General features: G+C 48.0%; 2 protein-coding genes across 4 annotated transcripts in view; both read left to right on the top strand.

The window, feature by feature from the left end:
• LOC135240102 (nucleus accumbens-associated protein 2) overlaps nucleotides 1-13,009 on the top strand; it is a 39,632-nt gene extending 26,623 nt beyond the window's left edge. For all 3 annotated transcript variants that reach the window (XM_064309350.1, XM_064309349.1, XM_064309351.1), the window contains exons 3-6: nucleotides 3,232-3,408; nucleotides 4,027-4,132; nucleotides 4,387-4,484; nucleotides 5,105-13,009. In XM_064309350.1, the coding sequence (XP_064165420.1) occupies nucleotides 3,232-3,408; nucleotides 4,027-4,132; nucleotides 4,387-4,484; nucleotides 5,105-5,739 (1,016 nt within the window). In that variant the 3' untranslated portion in view covers nucleotides 5,740-13,009. The remainder of the gene's footprint in view (nucleotides 1-3,231; nucleotides 3,409-4,026; nucleotides 4,133-4,386; nucleotides 4,485-5,104) is intronic.
• A 1,196-nt stretch (nucleotides 13,010-14,205) lies between these two features.
• nup214 (nucleoporin 214) overlaps nucleotides 14,206-20,362 on the top strand; it is a 61,049-nt gene continuing 54,892 nt past the window's right edge. Inside the window, exons 1-7 of the mRNA XM_064308977.1 lie at nucleotides 14,206-14,437; nucleotides 14,855-15,050; nucleotides 15,512-15,663; nucleotides 17,103-17,301; nucleotides 17,797-17,867; nucleotides 19,062-19,125; nucleotides 19,915-20,018. Coding sequence (XP_064165047.1) covers nucleotides 14,396-14,437; nucleotides 14,855-15,050; nucleotides 15,512-15,663; nucleotides 17,103-17,301; nucleotides 17,797-17,867; nucleotides 19,062-19,125; nucleotides 19,915-20,018 — 828 coding nt within the window. The 5' untranslated portion in view covers nucleotides 14,206-14,395. The remainder of the gene's footprint in view (nucleotides 14,438-14,854; nucleotides 15,051-15,511; nucleotides 15,664-17,102; nucleotides 17,302-17,796; nucleotides 17,868-19,061; nucleotides 19,126-19,914; nucleotides 20,019-20,362) is intronic.

Raw genomic sequence — 20,362 nt, 5'->3', positions numbered from 1 at the left:
CCCTCCTCTGTTTACCCCCCAACACCTCCCCCCCTCCGCCCGCGTCAGGAACTCAGGCCAGGCGTGGAGCCGCTCGCTCTCGTCAACATTCCGACAAAACTAAAGTGGAAAAAAAATACGTCCCTTTGGGAACCTCGCCGAACCTTCTTCTGGGCCGGATAGAAATGTCTGAATTGAGTCAAGCAGAAAAGTGAGCAGAGAAGAATTCACTCAGCCCGGCTCCTGGCGGTTATTTAATGAAGGGGACGTGGGGATTAAACAGGATAACCGAATATTCGCGAAATCCGGGAAATGCAGAACACGCGTTTCTGGGGCGACCAGATTCTTTTCTGTGTTGATCTTTGGGGATACGAACAACGCGTGAAGCCGTTTTGTGGGACGTGGTAAACTTCAGCCGCGTCTCGGCGGGCGCTAGGCGAAAGTAGAAGTGCTAACGATGGGGCGTAATCGTGTTTTGAGGAAATTAAGTCAGTTTCTAAGGCGAAACTCCGCTTTTCAGTTTGCCGTACCTCGTTTCCTGCAGTCAAACGCTGCCGTCGAATGACGTTGACCTCTGGCAGGTTAAAAAAAGGTCTAAAGGTCAAGAGGTCAAGCGAAACCCGCCTCCCTCTCTCCCCCCGTCTGCATGTTCAACACAGCAGAGAACGTGTATCACAGGCAGTGTTGGGCAGTAGCGTCGCTACAAGTAGCGTCGTTACTAGTTTAACTACATTTCCCAGTAGCGTCTGTGTTTTCTGAATCAAATAGCTTTTCAGTAGCGAAGCTCTTTTATTGATCAAGTAGTGCAGTAGCGTCCACACAAGCTACATTTCCCCAAGCATTTCTGAAGCTCAAGCGCAGCGGAGCTTTCTGCTATGGAAGGCCACTTGAGCAAATAACGAAACGTTCTTCCATACTTGCTGCGGTCCGAAATAAAGCTGCTGAGGATCAGTAAATGACGCCACCGCCATACATGGACCTGCATGTGTAGCCGACAGAAGCACTTCTGTATGACGGTGACATCACGTACCAGCCCTTGGGCTGATGCCTGGAATACAGACACACGCGAGCTTGAGTTTACTTGATGGAAAGATAGGTATGCAGCTAGGTAAGCTGTTTATTTGAGTTTATTTTAGTTATTGCGCTCGCGCCTACTTGTTTAATTATTGCTTGTGTTATTTGCATAGACCGCTTCGTTGCGTTTGTTTGTGTTGATCAGATTAACCTACAGGGTCCAAGTTAAACTACGCGGTCGCTCCCTCCCTGCACTTGGAACTGTGCTTCCTTCTAGGGTTTTCAAGTTCACACTTGTCCCTGGTTACGGTTATAGCCTACACTTTGTTGTACGTTGCTCTGGGCATCTGCCAAATGCCTGTCATGTAACGTGATGTAACATATAGGAGGGAGGAGGTGGTGAAAAAATGAGGGAACAGAGGAAAAGTTGAAAAGTTGAGATTACTCTGAAATGTGACTTTTGTCGTTTTTAACATTGAACGTTTTGAACTACTTTTGCCACGTTGCTGTAGCTTAGCTTGCTACATTTCTCTGGGGGGTAGCTTCAGTGTAGTGAAGCTTCATTTAACGTAGAGTAACTGGTAGCTTAGCTCACTGCACTTTCCAGGTAGCTTGCCCAACACTGCTCACAGGCATAGATTTTTTCACACGTTTGGGCGAGTGCCTTCCGCAGGAAAGAGCGAGCGAAATGATCCCGCGCGTGCTGCTCGCAGGACAGTCACACCCTCTCCACGCGTCCCGCTGCGGAAAACCCACGCGTGCGGACCTGGCTTCAACGAGGCATGCTTCCTCTGCTCTCTCTGAAACCAACCCGCTTCGCTGCTAATCGCGACTTGGAAATTAATTACAGGTTTATTTATTAGTTGGAAATGAACTCTTTGAAAAAAGTGCTCAGTTGGACACGCTAAGCGCGTAGCTGGGCGTTAGCCGCTACGAAGCACAGCCGGGTATTTTCCCTGGGGGGTTTTGTTCGTTAGATCAGGCCCCCGTTTAACAGTTTGCAGCCGGCTTACCTGTAGGCTTTCCTTTGAGTGGATAGCACAGCGATGGCCGGTCCCAGTCCCGGGGCCCCCACCTTTAAAATCAGCAATTGATTTGTATCCGAGAAACGGGGACAGGTGCGTTAATAATGTAGTCGGCCGCATTAATTGGCCGATTGGTTGCCGAGTAACAACAAAAACCAGCGCAACCTGCAGTTCTCCGGTGGCCTGGGGTGGGTTCCAAAGCTGTTAAAACGTTCAGTGTTAGATCAACTCTCACGGTGTGCATACGGTCCCTATTGTACTCTGTCAGTGTTGAATTAACACTGGGCATTGTACCGTGCGCAATGTAGCCTGTTTATGCTAGAGCCCTTTTTCTGTTCCGTCACACCTAAGGCTGAACTTCAGCTCGCTGGCGACCGCGGCGGAGGCATCGACCGGCCGGGGAAGCAGCTCTGTCCTGCGTTGGGCTGGGGTCTCCTGTTTCGGGTATTTCTGAAAGGGTGACTTTGCGGGATATTTGAGAGCGCCGCGCTTGTGTGCGTTAGAGGTCAGCGTGAAGGTGTCTGAAGGACGGGAGAGGGCCTTGCTCTGAGAAACAGCGGGCTGCTCTCTTACGTCACCGCGGTCGGACGCTTTCACAACGCCTACGTGCGCTACTTTTAGATTCAGTGCATGCATATGTAAAAGAGTGGCTTGAATAATTCTTATATCAGCAAAAAATTATGTATATTTTGTTTTTCCCTTAAGGATGAAGGACATTAAAAATGAAAAAATTATCATTAAAAAGTGAAAATGGGTAAAACTCCTTTTTTAACTAGTAAGGAGTGGAAATCATAAAGCAGAATTTTACCCATATTTTTATATTTTTACAAGTTTTTTTCAGATTGATTTCCGAGACATTTTGCTCTGTGGTTTCAGTTAAGCGAAGCTACATTCTCCCAGAAAGCGTCTTTCATTTCAAGGCCCACGCGGTGCATTGTGGGTACAGCGAGGCCGTGGGGAGAACGAACGCGGGGTCATGTTCCGTCTTGTGTTGAATGATATGAGTTATTGATCTTGACACGGTGGTGTAAAGCGCTTAACACGTCCAGTAAAAACAGCCTGCACACGAGTCCACGTTCATTTGTGAAATCATATGCAGCCTAAATGATATTACTGGTCTAAATCAGTCACGGGTCTGTGAGGTGAATCCTGTCTTCCTGTTTCCTGTTCCCGCTCTTGCTCCGCCCCCCCCCCCTCCCCCCATGTCCTCCAGTCCCGGACAAGTCGGACGTGGCGGCCATGCCGCTGTCGCTGGAGAGCCGGTCCTGCGTGCTGATTCGCCGGGACCTGGTGGCCCTGCCCGCCAGCCTCATCAGCCAGATTGGGTACCGCTGCCACCCCAAACTCTACACCGAGGGGGACCCCGGAGAGAAGCTGGAGCTGGTGGGAGGTACAGCACAGGGTCGAAGGGAATGACACGGTTTAGGAGTGCTTAGGCTAGCACAATGTAGAATACACAGGCGAGCACAGTGCAAGATACACAGGCTAACACAATCTTGGATACACAGGCTAGCACAATGTAGGATACACAGGCGAGCACAGTGCAAGATACACAGGCTAACACAATCTTGGATACACAGGCTAGCACAATGTAGGATACACAGGCTAGCACAGTGCAGCACAGAGCACTTTAGGAGTGCGCAGGCTAGCACAATGTAGGATCCACAGGCTAGCACATATTATGACCCCTTGTGCGAAATTGCTTATAGTTGGGTAGTTGGGTTGTCGTGATGTTCGACATGTACTAGCCTATATTCGCAAATTTTAAAGAGTGAAAAAATGACAGGTTTTTTGTTTTTTGTTTTTATTTTTTCCCCCTAAAATTTTCAGACGATCCCCTCCTTAAATCAGGCGACCCCACGTGAGGTCACAACCTATAGTTTGGGAACCCCTGCGCTCGTGTTTATCGCACACCTGGGCAGCCATTTTGTGTCAGAAAACCAGATGCACGGCAGGAGTTCCACTGAAGAGTTCCATCGCTCTCTTTCTCTCTCTCTCTCTGTCCCAGGTACCGGGGTGTTCATGACCCGAGGGCAGCTGATGAACTGTCACCTGTGCGCCGGAATCAAGCACAAAGTGCTTCTGCGTCGCCTTCTTGCCACCTTTTTCGACAGGTGAGAACCGTCCTTTGACCTACTCAGAGTTTTGGGAAGATGAGAGGCCGGGATTGGGCCTTGGAACCTGGCAACCTGGTGTTGTAACACATTTCTTATGTATTTGGTTGATAAAAATGATTTTTATTTCAGGTCAAAGTAGCTGTTTAAAAAGCAGACCATGAATGCTGTTGTTGCACGACGGTTTGCATTGGGTTTTTGTCTGACGCGTGTTGCGCTGGTCGCCCTCTGGTGGCCGGCTGTGGTACGTGCAGGAACACGCTGGCCAACAGCTGCGGGACGGGCATCCGGTCCTCCACCAGCGATCCGAGCCGGAAACCGCTGGACAGCCGCGTTCTCAACGCTGTCAAACGTGAGTCTCCGCCCCAAAACCCCCACCCCCACCCCAACATCTGCTCGACGCGAACAGCACGTCCCGTGACCAGCCGCTGTCACAGGCACACTTCAAAGCTGAGTCACTCCGGTTACCTCTCCGGGGCACAGCAGCTATACCCCAGCTGGATTTGATCCCGCAATCCCTTTAGCCTCAAACTCAGCAGTTCCACTTCGAGTGGCTGGTTCGGATTTGGGCGACATTCACTGGAGGAGGCGAAGTCAGAGAAAAACCATAGACAGAGCAGAAGGCCCGAGACAGTTATCTGGGCAAATATTAAGGGTGTTTTATTGAGGAAGTGAAATGCATTCACAGCGTTAAGCCAGCCGTTGGGAAGATTCATGGGCGTGTTGCAATCGTGTGGACGTTGCGTAATTAGCGTGCTAGTTTATGTTGGCAGGTGTCCACCTTTGTGTCCGGTACAGACGGACCGATGAGCAGCTGATGCCAACGGCCGCGACGCGGTTCAGCCAGATGTCGGTGTGACATTGTCCCTCCTCTCGTTTATCTCCTCCCTCTCTCTTTTTCTCCTCCTCCTCCTCCTCTCCCTCCCTGCCCCCCCCACTCCCCCCCTCTGGCCCCTCCTTCCTCGCTCGCAGTCTACTGTCAGAACTTCGCGCCCAACTTCAAGGAGAGCGAGATGAACGTGATCGCGGCGGACATGTGCACCAACGCCCGGCGCGTGCGGAAGCGCTGGCTCCCCAAGATCAAGTCCATGCTGCCGGACGGGATGGAGGCGTACCGGGGCGGGGCGGGGGCGGGGCTGGGGGCGGGGCTGGGGCTGGGCGTGGGCGGGGCCCAGGCGGCGGGGGGACCGCCCCTGCCCTTCGAGGCGGAGTTCAAGTCCCTGGCCGCCTCGGGCCTGACGCTGGAGCAGCGCCTGTACGGCGAGCTGCGCAAGGAGGCCCTGAGGACTCACCTGCGGCTGGACGGGGACAGCCCCGGGCCGGAGGCCGGCGCCGGCGTGGGCGGCGGCGTTGGGGCCGAAGGGGCGGAGCCACGGCTGGGCGGGGCCCCGGGGGAGGAGGAGCCCGAGGACGAGGAGGAGGAGGAGGAGGCCGCGCTGGAGACGGCGGAGGGCGCCGCCGCCGCCGCCGCCGGGGGGGGCGGGGCCGGCCCGCTGGGGCCCGGGGTCGAGGTGGGCACTGGGGGAGGGGGCGGGTGTCGGCCCTGCACCCCGGAAGGACAGAAGGGGGACGATTTTGGGGAGGGGCTGCGATTAAACGGGCAGTGAGCGCCTACGCCCCCCCTATCGCAGCATAACCCCCCCCCCACACACACACACACACACACACACTTCTCCCTGACTCCACCCGCCATAGGGAAGTCCTCAGCGTATTACTCCACACTAGCAGAACACAGACCCACACTACAGACCACAGACGTGCACTGACCTTTCCCCCCAAACACTGCGGACACAGGCAAGGCAAGAGAGAGACCAGGCCAGCACTTCCATACCCCAGAGAGTACCTATTTGGCACTTGTTCTGACTTTTTTACACTAATGCTAACAAAAAAACAAAAACGGTATTTCCTTAGCTAACCCCTGTTATTAAAAACAAACAAAAAAAACGTCATCTGTGAAGATCGGGACAGCGTTACGCGGATGGGACACAGACTGGAGCGCGTATGATCTTTAGGTGCCTTCGAGAATCCATCCGAGCAGGATAAAGGCCGAAATGACGTTGAGCTGAATAAAAGATGTCTTTTTTTTCCTGTAGAAACGTGGCGTAAATCTAGCGTAGTGGGGGAGAAAGAAGAGTCGCATTAGGAGGACGGTAATGTGCTCGCTGGCAGGCGGGCGCGGCTACGTGGGGATTCTGCTCGGATGATCGCTCTGGCTGCGGAAAAGCTGACGCCCGGAGAGAATTTATTCTCCGAAAAAGCGCGTACTGCGGCTGGTATAATTGCCGGTTGTGCGGTCGTTTATGTGATTTAGATGATAATTGACGTTCGTTTCGGTTCCCACCAGAACCACGGCTCTTTTGTGAGAACGCCAAACTGTGCGTGTGCGCGTGACGGGCAGAGCTGGCTGGTCCAAATTGTCTCTCAGGAGAGAGTCAAAAAAGCGTTTTTTTTTGTGTGTAAGTTTGCTTAAGAGCTCTGCAGAAGAACAGGGAGCTGCGATAGCGGAGATGAAGATCGTCTCTGTGCGGTTTCGAAACCGCGCAGAGCTTGGTTACCTGCCATGCCTGTGTCTGCATGAACACGTTCGTTTGGACATGAAACGCACTCACACATACCAAACCCACATGCCCACACACGCGTGTAACTACTCGCGCACACACACACACAAGTACGCATACCAAACCCACATGCCCACACATGCATGTACCTATTCGCACACACACACAAGCACACATACCAAACCCACATGCCCACACACGCATGTACCTACTCACACACACACACACACACACACACACAAGCACACATACCAAACCCACATGCCCACACACGCATGTACCTACTCGCACACACACACACACAGACACACACCCCATACATCCTTCTCGTTATCACTGGTGTAGATGCACGGAATAATCCAACATGACAGAAAACTGCCCTTGCAGTACCCCGCACGTCTTCAAGGAATAAATAATCGTAAATTCCAGGACTAACCACACACACACACACACGCACGCACGCACGTGGGACACACCCGTGCGCGCGTACCCACACACCACACACACAAAAAAAAAAAATGCTTGCATGCAAAATGAATAGAGAATAAAAAGAACCAATCACTAACTAACCTGCAAAAAGAAAAAGAGAAGAAAAAAAACTGCAGCTGCCTGGAGAAGCAACATTAACATTGTAAAGACTTTTCTTCTGTTAAGACTTGTGGGCGGGGTCAGGCTGGGTCGGACGGCAGGGTGAGCTGGCAGCTAATGAGGGGGCGGGGCCTGGAGCGTGGGCGGAGCCTGGGGCGTGGGCGGGGCCTGGGGCGTGGGCGGGGCCTGGGGCGTGGGCGGGGCCTGGGGGAGGGAGGGGAGGGGTGCCGTTGTTCCACTGTGCTACCGAGGAGGGATCAGCACTACGGTCGGGGTTCATCCTGCGTGGACTCTGGGTGCTCAGTGCCTTCTCCACCATTTTGTTTTTCCTTTTTTTTTTTCCCCCCTTTTGTTTTGTATTGAAAATAAGAAAATACACACACAAAAAAAAAACGAATCCTGCTGGCTTAACGCATTTGCACTTGGAGAGAGGAACGGAGACTTTCTGAGGACGAACTATGGAGAAGCATGAGTTGACTTTTTTCATGTGGGGGGTCGGGGGTCGGGGGGTGGGGTGGGGGCGCGCGCGTAGGGTGAGGAGGGGGAGGGGGGCGGGAAGAGCAGCCGACGCAGCCTTTCGCCGACGACCGGCCTGCTTTTTCCCCACTTTGTCGGAGCTGCGGCAGGCGAAACGGCCCCAGCCTTCGTGGACGGCGACTGTTGTTTCTGAGCAAAGGGTCGTTCGGTAGAAAACCTCGATTGCACATTCTTGTTATGATTGTTTTGTTTTGGGTTTTTTTTCCCCTACAAACAGTGGTTCAGTGATGGGTTATGAACAGCCTTGAACGGCTGCCGGGGAAACCAGGCAGACATGCGGATTATATTTGGGGTGAAATTATAGGGAACGCCCGGCAAAGACCCATGTATTTATGGTTTATGCGTATATTACTTAATCATGCTAAAATAGGCTTTAAAGCAAAAAAAAAAAAAAAACTAAACCCTGACCTATATATGCGCATATTTCATCATGTAGAAATGCATGTACTTGCTAGTCATATATTTTGAACGTATGTGCCATATCAAAAAAATAGCACTTGAGGTATATTTCCAGAATATGGTTCTTCCATTGGAAAAAAAAGAGAAGACAGTGTGTGACGCTGAGGTTAATTGCACTAAGAAGTTGTGGAAAAGTTTACAGAAGTTTTACTGTGAGAGAATACTGTCCTGATATGTTCATCCTGTGGGAACAGTGAGTGAAGGGGAAGGGGGGGGGGGGGCGGGGGTGTTTTGTGTAAAAATTATATAGGCAAAATTCATAGAATTATTTCCATAGGCGTCAGCCTGTCAGAGATACCCATGAGAAATGATTAAAGTTTTTCAATGGGAGCACACAAAAAAGTCAATTATAAAATATATGTCTTGATATATTTACAAATATACAGTATGAAATATCTAGATAAACGATTGCCACTTTCACAAGGTATTACGATTTGCCTAATTTTACAGGGTATTCTATAATTTGCAAATGGAATTTGGGGCAATTAAGAAATTAAGCAGTGATTTCTTATTTTATATGTATGCAACATACTTTGAAATTAATCTTTAAAATGTAATTTAGAGACTGATATGAAAATGAGCGCCGAATATTTTGGAAAGACTGGAGGAGTGATTGGCTGGTTTTCTGTTCTCTCGCACGCAGAATTATTATAGCTGAATGGAGCGGTTTTTATAGCAGTCTGATTAGAAGGGGCTGTGGAGTGGTCTATCAGAGGTCAGAGGTCACTGGCCCCAAAGTTCACTGATTTGACCGAAGGATCCCATCTTTGCTCAGAGTTACTCAGAGGGACCCCCCGGCCATTTTGTGTACTTTCAGATTTTTTTTAGGGTATGAAAAAACTGCCTAATCATCTTTCCTTTCCCTTTCCCCAAACTCTTGGCTGTTCTTGCAATGTTTTACCTTAGGAAGGAGAGCCAGTACAAAGATTGGCTATCCGTTTTTTGTTCTGGTTTTGTTTTTTTTCCAAGGGGCTGGTTTGTGTGGGCATAATCTCTTGTCTACTGAGGGTGAGAGAATGGTCTTTGGCCAGCCATTGCAATACTGTGTGTTGGTGTGTTGAGGGGTGGGAAGGGGGTGGTGTTGGGGGTTTGGGGGGAGAAATAGTGTGCCTTAAATTCCTTGGATATTGAGAGTGTTGGACCGGAGGCCTGTATTTGGGTGTGTTCCCATGGTCACTGTAGGCTGGATCCATGTAATGCGCAGTGTGCAAATGGCTCCACCATTTAACATTTTATATGCATATGGAGGGTATAAGCGGATTGTGCGGCCTGCTGTTTTGCTGGTATCTAAGAAGTTTATTGGAAAAGGGTGACGCGGAGGATGTGGGTATCGCCATGATGCATTTCTATGGAAACGGCGGTACTTTCTGTTTGACTGACAATGGAAAGTGACTCAGGCCTTGTACTGTGTGGCAGAATTCTCCATTCATGAATGTCCTATTGCACAAAAACAGGTGTAAACAGGTGGTGGGGGTGGGGGGTGGGGGGGGGGGGACATGACAGCAAATAGTGTGACTTGCTGCATTGGCGTGGGCCTGCTATTGGTCTACAGCTTCAGAATGGCTTTGATTGACACTGAACCGCAAGGCCGTTGGCACGTGGGGGCGTCTTTGCCGTTGCCGTGGTCGGATGAATTCCATTGCTTAGCGACGGTAGCGTGGTACCGCGCAGGGTTAAGGAGAGACAGAGTTGTGCCCGTGAGGGACTCTGATCTAACCTGAATGTAGCTCAGGCCACTTCATTCTTTTTGAAAACAGGAAATATTCGTGGGTCTTTTATGTGGGGTTGATCCCCGGGACCCACCAGGTTCTAAATTCACAAAGCATTGTGGGGGGGGAGGGGGGGGAAAGGAAGAACTACCCGAACCAAAATGATCACCACAATGCTGACATCACAGACAGACTGGTGACACTAAATTTGAGCAATGAAGTACACCGATTACTTACGAGCCCCCGGAGTGCTTTTCAGCAAGTTCTTTATCTTTCTTTAATATGCCTTCTTTGGAACATGTACACGAAACACTCAAGTGTTTATTTCCTGCTTTCCTGTATTTAGGCCCCGCCTATATTTACTCGCCATAGCAACATAGCTAACCATAAAGTTATTTCATAAAGCTGTTTCGCCAATGTTTATTTTCATAAGGTTAGTCTGGGGAATGAAAGCGAATGATATTAGACTAGCATCTGAGAGAGTGAGAGAGACGTTTGGAGAAAAATCCTTGTAGACCAAGATGGACTGAGCGTTGTTTGTATTTTGAAAAGCTTTTTAATCAATGGCTTCCAGACTTTTCAATGCGTATACTTTAGTCGCTCTAATAGTACGGCCAACAGGTTTGTGCAGATTACGGTCACGCCCCTTTTTGCTGTATGACAGCAGAAAGGTGGGTGGAGCCAGTGAAACAGTGCTTTGATTACTGATGTGGGTGGAGCCTGTTAGACAGTGCTTTGATTACTGATGTGGGTGGAGCCTGTTAGACAGTGCTTTGATTACTGATGTCGGTGGAACCTGTTAAAGAGTGCTGTGATTACTGATGTGGGTGGAGCCTGTTAGACAGTGCTTTGATAATTCATGTGAAATCTGTAGACCTTTGCTTTGTCTGATCATGGGCAATTGGTTTTGGGGGGGTTGGGGGGGGGGGTAAAGAGTAGACCAGGGTGCAAGCCATTGAGTGTGAGTTTCAAGAACCTCAGCGCTTGCTGTTGATCGTTCCTAGATTCAATTGAGCCCAATCTCCGTGTTCGTCATTGTTATGCTTTTAGGGTCCTGAGTAAGAGATTCAAACCCGCAGCTCCAGTCTGTTTGTCCTGAGTGTGGGGACTGGTGGAATCTAAAATTCTGCTGTGTTCATCCATGCTTTGGTCCCTCAGTGTTCTCATGGGCAGAACGGCAAACGATCAGAGCAAAGTGTATCACTGTCCGAAATTCAAAACTGACAGAGTGAAAGCTGAATTGTGAGTGACTTTGTCATGTGACAGAGATGGGGCTCTCAGTTCGGTGACTGCACTTGTACTCCAAGCCCTGGTACTGGCAGCTTTGGTCACCAGGTTTGCAAGGTATTCCAAGGCCATTGTCGCATGTGTCTTAGCAGGCACGTAATATGTAGTAATATGTTTGCCCACGTCTTTATCCCTTGTCATAAAATGGTGGCCCTTTTTAAAAAAAAAATGCAAATGAGAGGTGGTGGTGGTGGAGAGGCATGGAGAGGTGACCTTTGAAGCTGTGTGCTCGGTTGACAATCAGAGAAGGAAAGACCACGTGCAGAACTTGTGCTTTGGAGACATGGGCACCCGTGGGCCCGGCCTTGTGGCCCCTTTAGCTGTGCTTGCCCTGCTGGGGCCCCTGTGGACCCAAATTCTGTGGCATGGTCCACTCTGGTCTTTGTTCATTCCTCGGTTACTAAAGGCAGGGGACCCCAAAACCTGGTCCTGGAGAGCACTACGGTCTGCAGGTTGTCTTTCTTGTCCAACGTTTCATTGGTCAATTAAAGCAGTTAACTCACATTACTTGGTTTCGTGGGTCTCTACCGTTTGCTGATATTGAGGTGAAAACAAAAACCTGGAGGCTCCGTGACTCTCCCGGATCGGGGTCAGAGACACCTGCCTTGAGGTTTTGTGGCCATGTCTCCCTTACTGAAATACCTGACCACTTTCCAGTCAGGAGTCACACAGGCAGCGTTAAACTGGTTTAATAAACAGAGGACTCTCAAAGCTCTTCTATATCTCTGTATCTAGCTCACACATAATTTATGCACAGTTAGCTCGCTTGCTCTAAGCCTAGATACTTGCACAATCACGGAACATGGTTAATATTGATAATGAGCAGGCACTTTGTTAGCCGGTTAGCTCTACCTATTACACAAACCTCTGTGGAGCTTTCAGTATTTTCATAGCCAGATTCAACAACATTGAGGTCATAAATTTACTGAACACTGTGCAGCCCCTTTATATTTCGGACCGCTCAACGCAAATTGAATGGACGCTCTTGGTGTGGTTTAATCTGGCTGAGTTAATACCAAAGGCTCCGTTGAGGCTTCCGTTCGGTTTATTCCCCCTGTAGTTGGAAGATAATTGAGGGAGTGACGCCTGGTCCTTCCTCCGTCTCTCGTGAAGGGCTTCCTGCAGGGCGCAAGGGGCGGAGCAGGAAGTAGTTCAGTCATCAGGATCTGAACATCTCTGTTTCCTGCGGGAGACTCTCCGGGGTGGGAGGTTCCACGCTGTCTTTTACGGGATGGTTTTATTGGCCCTTTGAAACTGATTGACACCTTGAGTTTGGAAGTGATCTGACTTGTTGTCCACATAAAGACTTTCATTGGTAGGATAAAAGCTGGGATTGGGAGGGAAAAACAAGTGAAAATTGAGTGGATCTTGCTGACAGGAGTTGTCAGTGCCAAGAGGTCACTGGACAGCAAAATGGAGAAGGAGCAGTTTTAGTATTTAGTGTAAGTCAGAAGGGGAACTCTTCAACAGCTTTACAGAAAAGATAAATAAATAAAAATAAACTAACTTAAAAATATGTCTGCGCGCCTTTTAACAGAAACAACAAATAAGAGAAATGCCGCTTCGGATGCTATGTAGAGGATTGATTCCTTCGATTCCCTTCCCGCTGTGTTCTGTCTTCTCAATGTAATGTCCGCCACCTCCCCAGGAGACAACGTGTAGTTTATGTGTAACTTTATCTTTTTTCTTTTCAAATGCAATACTGAACAGTCTGCTTTCTAATAAAACTCCTCACTTCACCGTTGGTCTGGTACTCATTTCTTTCCCTTTTAAAATGTCTTATTCATTCTTTGCCGCTGTCTATTGAGGACATGTCTCGCAATGTTCTGGTAAGTTCTATTTCCCCTCAGTCAAATCGGGAAACAAATTTTAATTCAATTCATGAATTGAAAAATGTGGAGCATAATATGAATTTTTACTCATTAACTGAAGTTAAACTTGTATCCTGAATTGAAATGGAATTGATTATAACCGTGTTGGACTAACCTTGATGTCTTGAATACACGATGGGTTGCATTTCAACCCAAGTGATGTAATCTGTAACCCGCCAAGGCGTAACTTGGCGGGATGGCATACCTGCCATCCCAATCTCCTCTCCGAACCAAATATATCTCTGCACCTTTCTTTCAAATGCCAACTGCAGCTGTAAAAACTTCATTTTCAGAGTGGCTCAAATCCTCACAGCAACCTGGTGATTTATGAAGCCACAAGATGGAGAGGGGTGACTTATCACACTATTTTTACCTGAAAGAGCTCTCTCTCTCACCTGAAAATCCATCATAGGTCTGCACAGCTGTAATATAATTTGCTGCACAGTTTTGAGACCTCTTGCTGAAATTAAGCAATAATAAAATATCACAGTGTGATTGGATAATGGTTTGGATTGATTCGATTATTTCGTTAAGCCTCCAGTTGCCTTGTGCATTAGTTGTATGGGCCTTATTCCTATTTGTGTTGTGAAGCATGCGTCAAAAATTGTTACCCGTATTGAGTGACAAATGACTATAATGGCGCAGTGCCACACTCCGGAGTATGCAGAAATTGATAATTCAACCTAACGTTCGTGAAATAAGGATTTTAACTGGCGAGGTGGCGGTTAGGCTGAATGACAGATGGTTTTCACTTTTTCTATTCCTTTCTTTCTGCATAGACAATTAACATCTGTGACCTACACTGGACCCCTTCTCTCAGCCCAGTTGAACTATTCCTGCTGCCAAAATTACTAGCTAGTTCAGACATTATACGGCTTTTTAAATTAATTTATTTACTTATTTATTTTTAGATTTGGCGTTATTTGAATTTTTTTACATTTAATATTTGTTTTTAAATATTAGATAATCAATCTGATTACCTATGTGCATTCGTTTTGCGTTGTCAGTGCTGATCGGATTTTGATTCATGTTGCCTGCCAGGGAACCCTGCGTCATTTCCTGCCGAAGGACGCAAGTGCGTCATTCGGTAATTTCCCTCTCGCAACTTATAGCGCGGTAGCTGATTTCAGTAGCTATCATGAGGACTCTTGGAGTGTGTTTGTGAGCCAGTTGTGCCATATATAAATTGCTGCTGCCTTTATAGCTCATATAAAAATCTTATCTTCTGCACGTTAAAGGCTGCTCTCCTTCAAAATGAGCGACGATCCCGATGCCATTCCCGAAAGGGAAATGAAGGTAACTTAGCTAAATTAATATGCAACAACTGCACCAAAATGTTCTGCGTAGCACGCTAGATTTTATTAGCTATCAAGCATTCTACAGAGGACAAACATTACATCTTATTGACGCTATAATCCTCTTGAGATCTGACATCTACTTTTCATAACATTGTTTTCCATGTTTCCACAACGCTGCTTGAAAGCTGTCTTGATAAATAGCTAACTTACTACACATGAGACCTGGAATACCGGTATGGTCATTTGTGTTACCGAGAGCTGGCAAGCTAATGTTACAATTTAATGTAGGTTATTTGGCTATACATCGTTGTTTACTTTAGTGGCAATTGCCTCTTTACGCGACTTCAGGTTTGCTACTGTGAATTTTGTGTTTTGGGGAAAATGACAGCTATCTAACTACATGGATGTCTTTCAGGACTTTCAGTTTCGACAGATGAAGAAGGTCCGCGTATTTGACTCTCCCGATGATCTGCCGAAGGAGAGGTCCAGTTTGCTGGCCATCTCCAACAAGTTCGGACTGACTTTCGTGGGACAGGACACCACGCTAAGGGTGTTTCACACCCGTGATATCATAGCCGCTAACAAGATTGAAGGCCCCAACGACGAAATAGGTGACGTCTGCTTGGATGATGGTTGACGAACAGAAGTGCTTTCTCTTTCCCGTCCTGATTAAGTTTTTTTTTTCCCAAAACGTGATGCATTCATTTAAACTTTGCCACAACGCTTGAGCCCAGTGAGGCTCACGTTAGACAAATAATACACGCACAGCGTGCTCAAAGCCAAAGTAATTGTACAAAAAGAAATATGGGCATAAATGTGTACTACAGTAATTTTGCAACCTAAGATAATTTACTGTGGTCTATGCCATGCTGTCTGTCTTGCTAAATAACTTCTGATAAATCATCATTCATGTAGTATATGAGTTGTACACACGTGACACACACACACACATTATACGTAATAGAAAATTTTGCTGTATACTTTTCTGAAAATGTCCCACATATGGTACCTGTGGTGGACCCCAAATATTACCTGGGGTGACTGTGTGTGTGTGTGTGTGTGTGTGGCCCAGTGGAGGGTGTGAAGTCCCTGAGCGTTTCCGTGGACCTGCCCATACACCACCTGGCCCTGAGCTGCGATGACCTCACGCTGTCCGTCTGCGGGACGTCCCGCGATGAGCGCCTCCTGCTGGCCTTCTTCGACATACGCACCTTCCTCAACAAGGTGGGCGTGTCCGCCAGCTGTGCAAGTTGGTTAGCTTCTCTGCTGTAATAAACAGTGGACGCAATGTGGATGATAGTACATAGCGCACACATGCAGGTGTACTGTGAGTGAACAGTGTGTATTCTGTGTAGTGTGTGTTTAGATATTTTAGTTTGCAACTAGTGCTTCACAAATTGGGGGTGTGTCCCAATACTCTAAAAATGTATCTTCCTTTCCTCTAATACGTTACAGGCATTTGGCAGACGTTCTTATTCAGAGCGACTTACGCAACATTTTTCACACAGCATTTACACTGCATACATGCTTGTGTTTAGGGTTGGGGTTAGGGTTAGGAGTGTGTGTGTGTGTGTATGTGCATTACTGTGTGTACGTGCTTGTGTTTAGGGTTGGGGTTAGGGTTAGGAGTGTGTGTGTGTGTGTATGTGCATTACTGTGTGTACGTGTGTTACGTCCCTCCGCCTCCGGTGGGGGCGCTGGCCGTTTGGACACGCGTGTGTCTTGTTAACGTTAATTGTGAGCACCTGTGGCGGTGCCCTTTTAAGAAGCCTGGAGTCGGCTTCTCAGAAGATGGGAGTTTTTTCTCCTTACCTCTCGACCACGGCCGGGTCTTGATTTTATCTCGTGTTTTGCCGCTATTTTAGTATTCCTTATATGTATTTAAATAAAGTTATTGGTTATTTTGGGAAACCTTGATGTCGGCATCGCTTATGTTTGCGGGGGCTTGAGAGCAACCGTAACAACGTGCTTGTGTTTAGGGTTGGGGTTAGGGTTAGGTGTGTGTGTGTGTGTATGTGCATTACTGTGTGTACGTGCTTGTGTTTAGGGTTGGGGTTAGGGTTAGGTGTGTGTGTGTGTGTATGTGCATTACTGTGTGTACGTGCTTGTGTTTAGGGTTGGGGTTAGGGTTAGGTGTGTGTGTGTGTGTGTGTGTATGTGCATTACTGTGTGTACGTGCTTGTGTTTAGGGTTGGGGTTAGGGTTAGGAGTGTGTGTGTGTGTATGTGCATTACTGTGTGTACGTGCTTGTGTTTAGGGTTGGGGTTAGGGTTAGGAGTGTGTGTGTGTATGTGCATTACTGTGTGTACGTGCTTGTGTTTAGGGTTGGGGTTAGGGTTAGGTAAGTGTGTGTGTGTGTGTGTTTAGAGTTGGGGTTAGGGTTAGGTAAGTGTGTGTGTGTGTGTGTGTTTAGGGTTTGGGTTGGGGTTAGGTAAGTGTGTGTGTGTTTAGGGTTGGGGTTCAGTGAGTGTGTGTAGGTCTTTCCCTGCTCTGATTAAAGCTGAGGCGGTGTGTGTGTGTGTGTGTGTGTTTAGGGTTGGGGTTGTGGTTAGGGTTAGGTGTGTGTGTATGCGTGTTCAGGTCTTTCCCTGCTCTGATTAAAGCTGAAGCGGTGTGTGTGTGTGTGTGTGTGTGTGTGTGTGTGTGTGTGTGTGCATGTTCAGGCCCGGCAGGAGAAGCGGCCCTTCGCGTCGCTCTGGCTGTCCCAGGACGCGGGCGCAGCGGTGCAGGACCTGAAGTGGAACCCGGGGCAGGCCTCCGTCCTGGCCGCCTGCCTGTCTGACGGCAGCATGCTGGTGCTGGAGGTGACGGACAGCGCCACCGTGCAGGCCCAGCTGCCTGCGTCTGCGGGGATAACCTGCGGTGAGTCTCCGCCCCTCTGCATGACTCCTCCCACTGTGGGCGGGCCCTGGGTGGTGGGTCCCCACCCCTCTGCCTGACTCCTCCCACTGTGGGCGGGCTCTGAGTGGTGGGTCCCCACCCCTCTGCCTGACTCCTCCCACTGTGGACGGGTCCCTGCCCCTCTGTCTGACTCCTCCCACTGTGGGTGGACCCAGCCTGGGCGGTGAGTCCCCACCCCTCTGCCTGACTCCTCCCACTGTGGGCGGGCCCTGAGTGGTGGGTCCCCACCCCTCTGCCTGACTCCTCCCACTGTGGACGGGTCCCTGCCCCTCTGCCTCACTCCTCCCACTATGGGCAGGCACTGGGTGGTGGGTCCCTGACTCCTCCCACCTCAATGTCTACTTGATACGATTTCCATGTAAATATTTTAATGATGGTGGAATGAAATGAAAGATGAGTTGGGGAAAAACTCTTAATATAATAATTGATGTCTGTTTTTTTTTCTTTTTGGAATAGTGTGCTGGAGTCCAAAGGGTAAACAGGTTGCTGCAGGAAAGCAGAATGCCACCGTCATCCAATATACTCCTGTAAGTCTGCACCATCACCAACACCAGTACCTACCATAACCATCAACACCAGACCAGTACCTACACAAACCTTCAACACCAGACCAGTACCCACAGTAACCATCAACACTAGACCAGTACCCACAGTAACCTTCAACACCAGACCAGTACCCACAGTAACCATCAACACCAGACCAGTACCCACACTAACCTTCAACACCAGACCAGTATCTACACTAACCTTCAACACCAGACCAGTACCCACAGTAACCATCAACACCTGACCAGTACCCACAGTAACCATCAACACCAGACCAGTACCCACAGTAACCATCAACACCAGACCAGTACCCACAGTAACCATCAACACCAGACCAGTACCCACACTAACCTTCAACACCAGACCAGTACCCACAGTAACCATCAACACCAGACCAGTACCCACAGTAACCATCAACACCAGACCAGTACCCACACTAACCTTCAACACCAGACCAGTATCTGCACTAACCTTCAACACCAGACCAGTATCTGCACTAACCTTCAACACCAGACCAATACCTAGAGTAACCATGAACACCAGACCTGAATGTCATTTGTTATTTAACACACTCTATGTATTTGTCTGATACCTACAGTAACACACTGAATATTATTTAACACACTATGTTTTTGTCTGATACCTACAGTAACACACTGAATATTATTTAACACACTATGTTTTTGTCTGATACCTACAGTAACACACTGAATATTATTTAACACACTATGTTTTTGTCTGATACCTACAGTAACACACTGGATATTATTTAACACACTATGTTTTTGTCTGATACCTACAGTAACACACTGAATATTATTTAACACACTATGTTTTTGTCTGATACCTACAGTAACACACTGAATATTATTTAACACACTATGTTTTTGTCTGATACCTACAGTAACACACGGAATATTATTTAACACACACTTGGCGTTACGTGTTAATACATAAAGAAAGACAGAAATAAACAAATATTGTGTGTTTATCCACATGCTGTTTATATTTCTAATGGGCTTAGTATTTATAATTTCTCATGGTGTAAAGATGTGTCCTACATTGGACATTTGAAGTATAAAGGCGGCGTTTTAAGGGTCAGATCACGGTCACGGTGAGTTTTGGATTTTTGGTCATTTGTCGTTTTGTCTCTGTTCCACTCTCATCGTCTGCAGGCCCTGCAGGAAAAGAAAGTCATTCCCTGCCCTCCGTTCTACACCTCCGACAACTCCGTCAAAGGTAAACGGCTGCCTCTCTGTCTGTCTCTTCTTCTGTCTGTCTGTCTGCAGCCCCAGATGTGGCCAGTATGGGGAATAGGTTTATGCATGTTTTGGATAATGATGTGTTGAACAAAGAAGACCTAAAGAAAACAGTTCACTTTTTTTAGATTTAGATTTCTTTTCTGTGCATTAGTGTTCTTCCCGTATTAAGTAGAAGTAGAGCTCTGCACTTCTTTTCTCTTTGAATTTGGCAATTTCAAGCCCTTTGTGACTTTTGCTAACCATTTTGGTCGCACTTTTGGGTTGTGAGATAATTTGGTTCGTTAATGGGGTGAGCGGGCTATGAATCTGTAATGAACCCTCGTCTGTTGATATTTGGCCTTTTATTCACCCTGGCGTTCACACTGCTGCCTCTCACTCTCTCTCTCCCTCTTTCTCTCTCTCAAATTCCAATGTGCCTCATTTGCATGCCAAGTAAACTTGTGTTGCAAAAACAATGGGACATACAATATGACAATGACCCCTACAACCAGGAAAAAAAAAGTAACAACCCCCCCCCCCCATACTGGTATGATAGTATGGATAAACACATGCATACACACACACATACCCAGGTTACAAGATGCTTAGTTCGTAAAAAACAATTTACCAGACCAGACCAGACCAGTACCTGGTCTATTAATAACTATTAATAACGAACACTGATGATATTGTGTATAATACCACTATTTAGTCTCTCTCCCTCTCTCCCTCTCTCTCTCTCTCTCTCTCCCTCTCCCCCTCCCCCTCTCTCTCCACTCTCTCTTAGTGCTGGACGTGTTGTGGCTCAGTACCTTTGCCTTCGCCGTTGTCTACGCGGCAGGCGACGGCTCCCCAGAAACGCCCCCTGAACTGGTGGTGGTGTCACTTCCTGTGAGTACCCAGCAGCCCAGCATCACTCCGGTATCACCCATAATCCCTTGCTCCTTTGCAGGCAGCCCAAGTTGGGGTCCCAACCGGACATAGAATTTAGGGTGACATTTTGAAAACGACCTGACACTCTGCTAGCTCCTGTGTTCATGTAACAAGCTAAAATTAGCTAACAGACAGCTAGTTGCCTGCTAGATTTATATAGGCGGGTAGCTAGGCTACAAGCCAACACTCATGGCTATAGTGACAGATGCAAAGAACAAACCAGCTTGCTAATTATTGATAACATTAACCAGCTAGAAATCTCGCTAGCCAAATCCCATCAGCAACTAGCTGGGTAACACTCA

This window comes from Anguilla rostrata, chromosome 14, assembly GCF_018555375.3.
Source record: "Anguilla rostrata isolate EN2019 chromosome 14, ASM1855537v3, whole genome shotgun sequence".
In the NCBI taxonomy this organism is placed as follows: domain Eukaryota; kingdom Metazoa; phylum Chordata; class Actinopteri; order Anguilliformes; family Anguillidae; genus Anguilla; species Anguilla rostrata.
Note: the sequence above shows the minus strand (reverse complement) of the source record. Positions and strands in the feature narration are given on the sequence as shown.